Source organism: Herpailurus yagouaroundi, unplaced genomic scaffold, assembly GCF_014898765.1.
Source record: "Herpailurus yagouaroundi ecotype Mexico unplaced genomic scaffold, PumYag 393, whole genome shotgun sequence".
Lineage (NCBI taxonomy): Eukaryota > Metazoa > Chordata > Mammalia > Carnivora > Felidae > Herpailurus > Herpailurus yagouaroundi.
In genome coordinates, this window is record NW_024412610.1 from 273337 (window position 1) to 285844 (window position 12508).

A 12508-nucleotide genomic window follows, 5' to 3' on the forward strand; every position below is an offset into this window, starting at 1 on the left:
ATCAGCGTTCTGGGTGCCGCCCCTCCCAGAACTCTCCAGACTCTTCTGGGGCTTGCTGGGCTTGCAAAGCTGCTAGGAGGGCGGGGGTCGGCGCGAGGAGGTGGGAGGGGCTGGCAGGGCCGGAGGCAGGGCGGGGGCGGGTATGTTGACGCTGGTTCCCCAGACGCGTTACAATGGGGGTGCTGCCTCTGACCTCATGGGCTATTTAGGAATCGGGATGGTAGGGGATGGTAAGTCCGGAGTCCGCTCAAAGTTGTAGGGCAGGACGGGGCGGGTGGGGGGTGGGGGAACACCGGCTGCGCCGTTTGGATGTTAAAGGAGCCCCCCACGCACAGGGGCTCCGCAGTTGGAACATTATTAAACTGGATCGAAGGCGGCGGCACAATAGGTGAGCCAGGAGGGCTCTGATTGAAATGGAATGATAATAGGCAAGACTAGTAGATCCATGTTTGAGAAAGTGCTGGAAAGTTCTGTAGTTTCAATCTATAGGGTGCATTGACTAATCAAGGAAGGGGGAATCCTTGGGTAAGGAGTCAAGGTGGGTGGGATTTGTCAGAGCTGCTGGAAAGAAGCGGAGGAGCTGATCTGTTAATGTCTTCAGATAGTTTTATTCCAGAGAAGATTGGAGAGATTGCTTGTCACGCTCTATCTCGTCTGAGAAAGTTTGTGAGGGTTAGATTAGGTTCCTAGTAGCCATTTTCAGACTAGCCCAATAGTATGCCAACTAATGCCTAATGGAGGGTAAAGGAGTTGTGGAAGGTAGCTAAACCGAAAGATGGAGATTAATGTCTGGTGAAGGGACCAGAACATAAGATAATCTTAGTTCAGCAGGAGACAGTTACAATCTCAGAATAAAATATCACAGATAAAGAAACAGGACAATGAAGTTACACTCTGTGAAAATTAAACAGAATATATGCCAACTGTCCTCCCTCTTACTTCCAATTCGCTAAGAATACTTTAGTCCAAAAAGCACTCTCCGTGAGAGAAGAGACTGGAATAGTTGTACACTAGCAATAAACTTGTTCATGGAGTTTATGACAGCACTATTCTCAATAGCCATAAGGTAGAAGCAGCCCAAGTGTCCAAGGAAGGAATGAATATACAAAATGTGCCCCATATATAATGCCCATATATATATATATATATATATATATATATATATATGTAATATTATTCAGGCTTAAGTAAACTCTGACACATGCTGTAACACATACTTGAACTTTTGAGGATATCTTGCTAAGTGAAAAAAAAAACAGTTACAAAAAGAAATTACTGTATAATTGTATTATTATGAAGAACTAGAGTAATCAAATTCATAGAGACAGAAAATAGAATAGTTGTTGTCAGGGGCTGGAGAGAGAAGGGGAATGGAGGTTTGTTTAGTGAATATAGAATTTCAGTTTTGAAAGATAAAAAGATTTTTAGAGGTTTTTTGGCCAGCAATGTGAATGAACTTACTGCTAAACAGTACACTTAAAAAATGGTTAGGATGGTAAATTTCACATTATGTGTATTTTAGCACAATGGAAAGTAATAAGGGTGCCTGGATGGCTCACTCCGTTGAGCATCCAACTCTTTTTTCAGCTCAAGTCATGATCTCAGGATTGTGGGATCAATCCTGTGTTGAGTTCCATGCTGAACGTGAATCCTGTTTAAGATTCTCTCTCTGTTCCTCTGCCCCTCTCCCTTGCTCGTTTGTGTTCTCCATCTGTCTCTCTAAATTAAAAAAGTAATAAAGTAAAAAAAAAAAAAAGCACTCTGCCAAAACTTTATCTCATTTTTTTCTTCTCAGGCCTCGGAAGACCATGGCTGCTGCTAAGGGAATGGCCATTGGCATCGACCTGGGCACCACCTACTCATGCGTGGGGGTGTTCCAGCACGGTAAGGTAGAGATCATTGCCAATGACCAGGGCAACCGCACCACCCCCAGCTATGTGGCCTTCACCGACACGGAACGGCTCATTGGGGATGCGGCCAAGAACCAGGTAGCCATGAATCCCCAGAACACTGTCTTTGACGCCAAACGTCTGATTGGCAGGAAATTTAATGATCCTGTAGTGCAGGCAGATATGAAACACTGGCCTTTTCAAGTAATCAATGAAGGAGGCAAGCCCAAGGTAACAGTGTCCTACAAAGGGGAGAAAAAAGCTTTCTATCCTGAGGAAATCTCTTCTATGGTACTGACAAAGATGAAGGAGACTGCTGAGGCCTTTTTGGGCCACCCTGTCACCAATGCTGTGATAACTGTGCCAGCTTATTTCAATGATTCTCAGCGTCAAGCCACCAAGGATGCAGGTGTGATTGCGGGTCTCAATGTGCTAAGAATTATCAATGAACCCACAGCTGCTGCCATTGCATATGGCTTAGATAAAGCAGGTCAGGGAGAGCGACATGTCTTGATCTTTGACCTGGGTGGAGGAACATTTGATGTGTCCATCCTGACCATAGATGATGGAATCTTTGAAGTAAAGGCCACAGCTGGGGACACCCACCTTGGTGGAGAGGACTTTGACAACAGGCTTGTGAGCCACTTTGTGGAGGAATTCAAGAGGAAGTACAAGAAGGACATCATCCAGAACAAGCGAGCCGTGAGGCGGCTGCGCACCGCCTGCGAGCGGGCCAAGAGGACCCTGTCGTCCAGCACCCAGGCCAACTTGGAAATTGATTCACTTTATGAAGGCGTCGACTTCTACACGTCCATCACCAGAGCCCGATTTGAAGAGTTGTGTGCAGACCTGTTTAGAGGCACGTTGGAACCTGTGGAGAAGGCTCTTCGGGATGCCAAGATGGATAAGGCTAAGATCCATGACATTGTTTTAGTAGGGGGCTCCACCCGCATCCCTAAGGTTCAGAGGCTGCTACAGGACTACTTTAATGGTCATGATCTCAATAAGAGCATCAATCCAGATGAGGCAGTGGCCTATGGGGCTGCTGTACAGGCAGCCATTTTGATGGGGGACAAATCTGAAAAGGTACAGGACCTGCTTTTGCTGGATGTGGCTCCCTTGTCCCTAGGGTTGGAAACAGCCGGGGGTGTGATGACTGTCCTGATCAAGCGCAACTCTACCATTCCCGCCAAGCAGACGCAGATCTTCACCACCTATTCAGATAACCAGCCAGGGGTATTGATCCAGGTGTATGAGGGCGAGAGGGCCATGACCCGAGATAACAACCTGCTGGGGCGCTTTGACCTGACTGGAATCCCTCCTGCACCCAGGGGAGTGCCTCAGATTGAAGTGACCTTTGACATCGATGCCAACGGTATTCTCAATGTAACAGCCATGGACAAGAGCACGGGCAAGGCCAACAAGATCACCATCACCAACGACAAGGGCCGGCTGAGCAAGGAGGAGATTGAATGCATGGTCCTGGATGCTGAGAAGTACAAAGCTGAGGATGAGGTCCAAAGAGAGAAAATCGCTGCAAAAAATGCCTTAGAATCTTATGCTTTTAATATGAAGAGTGCTGTGAGTGATGAGGGCTTGAAGGGCAAGATTAGTGAGTCTGATAAAAAGAAAATACTGGATAAATGCAATGAGGTCCTTTCGTGGCTGGAGGCCAATCAACTGGCTGAGAAAGAAGAGTTTGATCACAAGAGAAAGGAATTGGAGCAGGTGTGTAACCCAGTCATCACCAAACTCTACCAGGGAGGATGCGCTGGGCCTACCTGTGGGACAGGGTATACTCCTGGAAGGGCTGCCACAGGCCCCACCATCGAAGAAGTAGATTAATCTTATCTGGAGCTGGAGGGCTCTAGGGTGCCTCTAAGGTGAATTTTGTTCCCCTCATCTTCAAACATTGTTATGATTCTTGAATTGACTGGACCTGAACCTGTTACCATCCCTTTCAGATTCTGACAAAAGAGTCTTGTATACCACCTTTTCACAATCCCTGTTTCTGACTCTTAGGAAAACTAGGCCCCTCTTTGAGCCATTTGATGAATTTGAATGTCTGTTATTTATTTCCAACCTTCCCAACTTTCTTCTTCCTGTGTGGATGGTTATTTGTCACTCAGTAAATTTGTTCCTAAAACAAAAATTTTTTCTGGTATCTTTATTTTTTTTATTTTTTTTTTTACCTTTTTAAAGTTTATTTTTATTTTTTAAAATATATTTAAGTGCATTTAGGTCATCTTTACCTCCAACGTGAAGCTTGAACTCATGACCCCAAGATGAAGAGTCACATGTTCTTCCTGCTGAGCTAGATAGGTGCCCCTCTTCTGGTATCTTTAGACTGTTACTGTACCTTGAAAATAGGAAAAGAAGAATCAATGAAGAGAGAGTGTGTGTGGTCTGATTGTGAGCTCATTGTGAATCATTAAACTGGTAAGTGGAAAGTATTTGAATTTTCATGAGCTAATTGTCTTAAGCGGGAAAATAGCTTTTTGTAAAGTTTATTTGTTTATTCACTCTGAGAGTGAGCGACCACAGGGAGAGGCAGAGAGAGAGAGAGAGAAGAGAAAGAGAAGAGAGAGAATCCCAAGTAGGCTCCACACTGTGCCATTAGCGCAGAGCCTTATGCAGGGTGCGAACCCAAGAACTGTGAGATCATGACTTGAGCTGAAATCAAGAGTCAGATGCTTAACCAACTGAGACACCCAGGCGTCCCTGAAGCAGGAAAATAACTTTTGATCATCAGCCTCCTTTAGCTCCAGGTAGAGCAGTTGCTATGCTTGTACTCAGTGATAGAGTGATTTAGGTGCTTAGGGTTCAGCTGGGGGGTGGGGGGTGGAGACAAACTTCTGCTTGATATCCTCCTTATGATACTTATAGTGGGGTCAGAAGATCCAAGATCTGTGTATTCAGAGTCGATTATTACATCTTTTACATGCAGAAAACATTTCTACAACAAAGTGCTGACAAATGGGTACTTTTGTGCAAGGTGAGAAATGGAGGATTTGTAGTCTTATTGAAAAATATTTTCACCTATTGTGTCATATCCCATATTTATAAAACCCTTGGGGACAGGAGCATAAAAGTATGTGTAACAGCACTTGTGTCCCTTTGTGTTTTAAGTGAAATGTTACAATGGGAATTTCTAGCCCTGAGCAAGTTTCTGTTTGGTTTTACTCAGTCCTTTACAGGCAAAAAGGTCTGAGAAATATGGACTGAGATTGGGTCCTTGGGAGAAATATGTTACTGGGAGCCTTTGATAGAATCAAGGAGTGCTCAGGCTCCTGATTTCGGGGGTTCTGCACCATGTTATTTTCTAAAGTTTTTATCGAAGTGTGACAGATATAGAAAAGTGTACAAATCAGGAGTTTTCGCAAATTCCTCCACAGTTGTCAGCAGAATGTAAGGTGTGAGCAATCGTGCTGTGGATGGCACTGTCAGTGAAAAAAACCTCTAAGAGGCAGTGTACCTCTTCAAACAGCTGGGGCCCGCGCCTGCGTGTTTGGAAGCCCGCCACTCGGGAGGAAGTGGAAAGGCAGGAAGACCCGCCCCTTTCCCGGCTCAAGCGCCCCCTCGGCTCTCCCCTTGCTAGCGCTCCCGGCGGTGCGACCCTGCCGCTTGCCGTAGTGCTTGCTCGGAGTTTCCTCCGAGCATCTCGTGGCGCCTGCGCGACCCCGCCCATTCCCACGCGCGGGCTAGCGTCTCGATTGCGGTCCGGCCCCAGTCCCGCGGTTCCCGGCTCTCGCTTTCCCGGCCCGGCCGGCAGCGGCTTGAGCACCATGGTAGGTACCGTGACGTCACAAGGGGGCGCCCGGGCGGAGCGCGGGCGTGCCGGCGGATAGTAGTCGGGGTGGCGTCTAGGCTTTGACCCGCGGGGTCGGAGTTGGGCCCAGGGGTCTTGCCTCCATCCTTAGTTCTCACGCCTCAAATTCTGGGGTGCGGGGGAAAGACACCTGGGAGCAAATGGGGATTTTCCTTCTTTTGTTTTTTTTCTTTTTTTTTTTTTTTTTAAACTTATGAGGGAAACAAAACAAACGCGGGAGAGAGTTGGAAACAAGGGGAGGGAAAAAGCGAGACCTCAGGAGGCTTTGGGAGGGTGTGAATGGGATACTTTGTACAATTCTGTTCACTGGGGCGAGTGGGCAGGGCCCCAGGAGAGGTGGGGGATTGAGAGACGCACCCGGAGAGCCCGAGGAGTGCAGGGCAGAGCGTCTCTCTGGGGCTTTCAGCCAGGGGCTCAGTGAAGGGTGCAGAATCATTTGCGCTTCAGGCGGTCGTCCCTATCAGTATTCTTTCCTGTGAAGTTTTGAGAACTTGCCAGAGATGTGGTGGGGATCCCAATACCAGTATTTGGGGAGACTGGCAAAGGAGCACTCCTCCCTACTGTGTGCCTTCCCATATGATGGTTCTCCCCCTCTCGCCCAATAGCTCTTCTATTCCTTTTTCAAGTCCCTCGTGGGCAAGGATGTGGTCGTGGAACTCAAGAATGACCTGAGGTAGGTACCCATTCTGTAGGGGGCGAAGATATGCAGGGCTCTGGGACCTCTTTGACAAGTATTTGAGGGCTGGGCACAGTGGGAGAGCTACAGAAGAAATAAATGACCAGTGCCTTAAGTTTAAAGTACTAGAAAGAGGGCAGCGCAGGCATCAATAACATTTTTTCCTTCTTTGCGAAACGAACATAGTTTTGGTTTTTTTCTGACTAAATCATAGACTACTTTGACCCAGCTTACAGAAATGTACGAATCAGTGCCACAGGTAAAGATGTATGTGCAAAGAGGTTTGTGGTTTTACTTTCAATAGCCCCAAATTGGAAACAAATAGCTGTCTACAGGGAATGGGTTGATTGAGTTGTGGTACTTCCATATTATACAGCTGTCACAGAGGAATACGGTGCATTGATATGGAGAGCTGTTGCAGAATAGTATATATGGCACAATCTTCCTTTTGTTAAAGAAAATGTAAAGGGTGAGCCAAAGACCAATGCAATCCCTTAGGTCTATGCTGCTTTTACATCCTCTACCCCTTGTATCATTAGTTCCTAATTACTGTTCAGGACTTGGAGTAAATGCTGTATCCTTGGAGACACTTTTTTCCTGGTCCGTCTAGCCATATAAAGTCTGTCATATAGTCTAATTTTCTTCCTAGTGGGTGCTTCTCAAATTGTGGTTTCATAGAAATGTTTATGGTTTATGTCCTGTCCTTCCTACAGGGCCAGAACCTCAGCTCACCATTGTGTATCTAGCATAGGCCTGGTATATAGTAGGTGCTTAATAGCTGTGTGCCGAAAGAAAGAAAAATAGCTAACATTTGAGAACCTTCTATCAACTAAGCACTATTCTGAATACTTTGTATGTATGAATTTATTTAATTCTCATAACATGTCCATATGACATATACTATTGTTGCTGTCTTACACATGAGGAAACTGAAGCATAGACATACATGTTAAGAAACTTGCTCAAGTCTACACAGTTAGTGAATGACACAGTCAGAACTGAAGTCCAGTTGTGTCTGGTGTGTGCACACGTGTGTGCACGCTCCCTTAAATTAAAAACAGAGCAAGACAAATACCATATGATTTCACTCACACGTAGAATTTAAGAAACAAAACAAATGAACATAGGTGGTGGGAAAGAGGCAAACCAGAAAATAGATTCTTAACTATAGAGAATAAATTGAGGATCACTGGAGGGGAGGTGGGCAGGGAGTGGACTAGATGAGTGAGGGATATTAAGGAGGGCACTTGTGATGAACACTGTGTGTTGTATGTAAGTGTTGAGCCACTAAATTCTACACCTGAAACTAATATTACACTATATGTTAACTAGAGTTTAAATAAAAACTTGAAAAAAAGGGTCATATTCTTTATGCAGTTGTGAAACTTGCTTTTCATCTGACAGTATGTTGTGGATATTTTCCATGTCAATAAAGTTGATCTTTAACATTCTTAATGTCTGTATGGCATTTTTATTCGCTGGCTGGAACTACTTTAACCGACTTTGCTGTTGCACATTTAGGCTGTTTCCAGTCCCTTGTTTTTATAAATCATGCTGCCCTGGACATCCTCATGCATGCATCTTTGTTCCCATCTCTTTCTTTAGGAAAAAAAATCCTTTGAAGTGTACATTTAAAGTATCATTACTTATTACCTGACTCTCCTTTAGAAACTTTATTTTTTTAACTTTATTTTCCAAGTTTTTATTTAAATTCCAGCTAACATACAGTGTAATATTCGCTTCAGGTGTAGAATTTAGTGATTCATCACTTAACATACAACCAGTGCTCATCACAAGTGCCCTCCTTAATACCCAACTTTTTTTTTTTTTTAATATTTATTTATTTTGGGGAGAGCACAAGCAGGGAGGGGCAGAAAGAGGGGGACAGAGGATCCAAAGCAGCCTCTGTGCTGACAGGCTGACAGCAGCAAGCCTGATGTGGGGCTTGAGCTCACGAACGAGATCGTGACCTGAGCCGAAGTCAGACGTTCAACCAACTGAGCACCCCAGGTGCCCCTCAATTTTTTTTAAGATTTTATTTTTAAGTGATCTCTACACCCAGTGTGGGACTCAACCCCACAACCCCAAGGTCAAGAGTCACACGCTCTACTGAGACAGCCAAGCGTCCCTCTTTTAGAAACTTTGAATCAGTGTATTCCCCACCCCCAACAATATCTTCCATGTTTCTTTGTGAGGTAATTTCTTAGTTGGGGAAACGTTGATGTCGTGAGGAATGATGAAGAGAGGGACTTGCCTTTATTTTTAAGATTTTATTTTTTAAAGTAGTCTCTACACCCAATGTGGGGCTTGAATTCATAACTTCGAGATCAAGAGTTGCGTGCTCTTCCGATTGAGTGAGCTAGGCACCCTAGACTTGCCTTGTAGATCAGAGATTCCCATTTATGGCACTAGTGATGCACATGGTATTGATGGTATACAGGTTGGGGCCATATAGAGAGACAAGTGTGGAAGCCAAAACCACCCTAGGCAATTCTGTGAGATGATTTGTTTTTGGTTTTCCTCTTCTCTCCTTCCTGGGTCTTCTACATGGCAATAATAGCTTATGTCCCGTGCCCTACAACAGGGACTTACAAGATTTGAAAGTAGTCCATTGGGTTGGGGGAAGAGCTTGTTTCTCTCATGCTTGATGTCATACTATTTTTCTGCCAGATACTGTTAAAGGACTGAATGAAATGACACCACCTTACACAATTCCTGAAAGTTACTTCGCTGTTGCAGATGGTAGTAGGGTGCTCTCAAAGGCTTTTCAGCAGCCAGGGATGTGGGGAAGCCACCACTGAGGCAGTATGTCTCTGGATTTCAGAGACTTAGAATTTAACAAAAATTGGGGTCCACAGAGAACTGCCAATTTATTTTTGGCAAGGACATTTCTAAAATTACCATTTATTATAATCATTTTTATTAAAAATTTTTGTTCATACCTGAAAGTAAGGGCAATTAAAGAGTTATTCTTAGGGAAGAATATTGGTAATCTTTAGCACACTACATACACACTCAACACACGCTATATTAACTTGTGTTTTGTTTTTAATGTTTGTTTATTTTTGAGAGAAAGGCAGAGCGTGAACAGGAGAGGGGCAGAGAGAGAGGGAGACACAGAATCTGAAGCAAGCTCCAGGCTTTGAGCTGTCAGCACAGAGCCCGACTCGGGGCTCGAACTCACAAGCAGTGAGATCGTGAGCTGAAGTCAGACGCTTAGCTGACTGAGCCACCCAGGCGCCCCAACCTGTGTTTCTTTTGTCACAGACTTAAGAAACCTTTGGGCACACATCAGTGTTTGAGAACCACAGTCCTAAGGAACATAGAATTGTGATGACATGCGGGGCGGCCAGGATGGAAGCTGACCTGGATTGAGGTGTAATTAGACCTTGGTTTGTAGAAGTCAAATTGGAAAGAGAATTACGGAAATGTTAGAAAAATGTCATCAAATGATGGGGACATGGGTCATGGAGGATGGTGAAGTACTACTCAGGATTTGAGGTTGTAAGACTGTTGAAGCCATTGACAGAAATTAAAGAGGTTGGGAAAGAGAGGTAGCATGACTTGGAGTACTGGTGTTCTGATAGCATTCCTCATTCACATTTCAGAGGGCCCAGGGATTGAGGAAGGGACAGGACATCCCTGTGCCTGCATCAAGAACAATGTTAAGCTATTTTGTCTACTTTACCTATGGGGCTCTGGTTCCAAGGCAAGAAATGTTTGAAAATAGCTGATGGTTTGGGGAATCAGACAGACCTGGACTCAAGTCCCTGTTTGTCCTAAACTTGGGCACCTTACACAATCTCTGAGTCCCTAGAGGGTAATGGCTATCTTGCAAAGTGGCTAGAAAGACTGCAAATATGTGGAATACAGGTCTAGTGCATGACAGTTGTTTAATGGTAGCTGTTAAGAGTGAGTTGGTTTGGGGGCGCCTGGGTGGCTCAGTTGGTTAAGTGCCAACTTTGGCTCAGGTCATGATCTTGCAGTTTGTGAGTTCAAGCTCCATGTCGGGCTCTGTGCTGACAGCTTGGAGCCTAGACCCTTTTTGGGATTCTGTGTCTCCCTCTCTGTCTGCTCCTCCCCTGCTCACATTCTGTCTCTCTCTCTCAAAAAAAAAAAAAAAAAAAAAATTTAAAAAGTGAGTTGGTTCTAGGAGAGGAGACATGAGATCTAAAATAACACATTGCATGGGTACCTGGGCAGCTCAGTCGATTAAGTGTCTGACTTTGGCTCAGGTCATGATTCCACAGTTCATGAGTTCAAGCCTCGAGTCAGGCTCTGTGCTGACAGCTCAAAGCCTGGAGCTTGCTTCAGATTATGTCTTCCTCTCTCTCTGCCCCTCCCCCACTCATGCGCTCACGTTCTCTCTCTCTCTCAAAAATAAATAAACATTTAAAAACTAAATAAGTAAAATAACATATTGCAGTAAAAGCATTGTCTTTCTTGCTCCTGGGTTTAGGAATGCCCCCTTTTGGTTCTACGTTTTCTGGCTTCCTTAAGTCCTTGACTTCCCCCAACCATGTTCTTATCCTTGCTCTGAAGACATCTCTGTTTATTTTGGTTTAAACTGATTTGGTTCTCTCCTCCATCTCCCCCGACAGCATCTGTGGAACCCTCCATTCTGTGGATCAGGTGAGATATCGTAGGAGCCTAGACTTGGGTCTTGGGGAAGGAGAGGGGAGAGTTTCGGTGCTGGGTACTTGCATGTTTTCTCTAGAGCTGATGATGCTATTCATCTTCTTTTCTTAGTATCTCAACATCAAACTAACTGACATCAGTGTCACAGACCCTGAGAAATACCCTCACATGGTGAGTTGGCAATGGTGAAGAGGAAACAGAAGCAGGATGCTCCCGGGTGGATAGCAGATATTTTTAAGGGTGTTTTCACATTTGTCTATCTTGGTCTAGTTATCAGTGAAGAACTGCTTCATCCGGGGCTCAGTGGTCCGCTATGTGCAGTTGCCAGCAGATGAGGTCGACACACAGTTGCTACAGGACGCAGCAAGGAAGGAGGCCCTGCAGCAGAAACAGTGATGGTTCCTTCTCCTCCCTGTCCCTCTTCTATTGGTGACCTTTAACCTCAAGTCCCAGCCAGGACCCCTCCCTCCCCATATTGAGGATTTGTTGTCTTTTTTTTTTTTTAATAGTGGAGCCTTTTTTTTTTTCCTATTGTTATTTCAGCGATGAGTGGATGAGAGGAAATAGTGTGGAGCAGCTCTCCTCTGTTGAGGAGGGGAGGATAAGTAGGCTGGGGAACTGCAAAGTCTGCCTTGTCCTCAGCATCTGTCCTTCTCACTCCTTCCCTGGAGTGGGAAGAATCTTCTAGATTCTGGTGGAAGAATCTCCTAGATTTCTTCAGGGCACCATGTGATTCGTTTTGGGGATGGAAGGAATCTGTCCCGCATCGGGAATAAACTTATGATGCACATTTGAGTTCTAGTTCTGTGTGTGTTTGGGGAAGGAGCCTGGAGGGTGGGAAAGGAATGTTGCATTCATCCAAGCCCTGCTACTCTCATCACCTCAGCCAAGAATCCAACCCAACTTCCCAGCATTGTCTGCCCCTCTTCTTGGCATAAACCATGTAATACCTCACCTGGCTACACCATGTTTCTTGAACATGCCCCTGCCTACCGTGGTCTTCTGCTTATACCCACAACGAGTACTTGCTGCCCTTCCATCTCTGTCCTTCTGTTAACCTGACAGTTAATGAGACACCAACATGCATTTGATGCTGCTCTATCATGCCGCCTCAACCCAGCCAAATCACTACACGCTTCCTGAATATCTATAGAGGTTTAACATAAGTGACCATTTTTATTGTGGAGAGTTGTAACTGGGAATTAACTGAATTCTTAACTGGCTGATTCAGCAAATAGGAGTTTTCTATACAGATGAGTTCTCAGCGCTAGAGGACCTTACGGGCCCTCCAGTTGACTCCCTCTTCTTTGCGGAGGGAATGAGGCTCCGAGAAGAGGCGGGGCGCCCTCTCGGCCGCGGCCGGCAGGTTCCCGGACTGCCCGCTGGGCGCCGCCCTCCTCTGGCCCGCCCGAGGACCCGTGCAAGGTGCCCGCGGTGGCGCCTGACCGAAGAGCGGTTGCGGGGCCGTCCTCCGCT

General features: G+C 45.5%; 2 protein-coding genes across 3 annotated transcripts; both read left to right on the forward strand.

The window, feature by feature from the left end:
- The first annotated feature begins 165 nt into the window (after positions 1-165).
- HSPA1L (heat shock protein family A (Hsp70) member 1 like) lies at positions 166-4041 on the forward strand. 2 transcript variants are annotated; one of them, XM_040463402.1, is made up of 2 exons: positions 166-230; positions 1796-4041. In XM_040463402.1, the coding sequence occupies exon 2, from the start codon at positions 1809-1811 to the stop codon at positions 3732-3734; it is 1926 nt and encodes a 641-aa protein (XP_040319336.1). In that variant the 5' UTR covers positions 166-230; positions 1796-1808; the 3' UTR covers positions 3735-4041. The 2 variants fall into 2 exon arrangements, with proteins under 2 accessions (XP_040319336.1, XP_040319335.1); XM_040463401.1 differs by lacking the exon at positions 166-230 and adding an exon at positions 288-388.
- A 1267-nt stretch (positions 4042-5308) lies between these two features.
- On the forward strand, positions 5309-11827 carry LSM2 (LSM2 homolog, U6 small nuclear RNA and mRNA degradation associated). Its single transcript, XM_040463404.1, has 5 exons — positions 5309-5677; positions 6324-6391; positions 10996-11026; positions 11144-11203; positions 11303-11827. Exons 1-5 carry the CDS (start codon positions 5324-5326, stop codon positions 11426-11428), a joined length of 639 nt encoding a protein of 212 aa, XP_040319338.1. The 5' UTR covers positions 5309-5323; the 3' UTR covers positions 11429-11827.
- Positions 11828-12508: the final 681 nt, after the last annotated feature.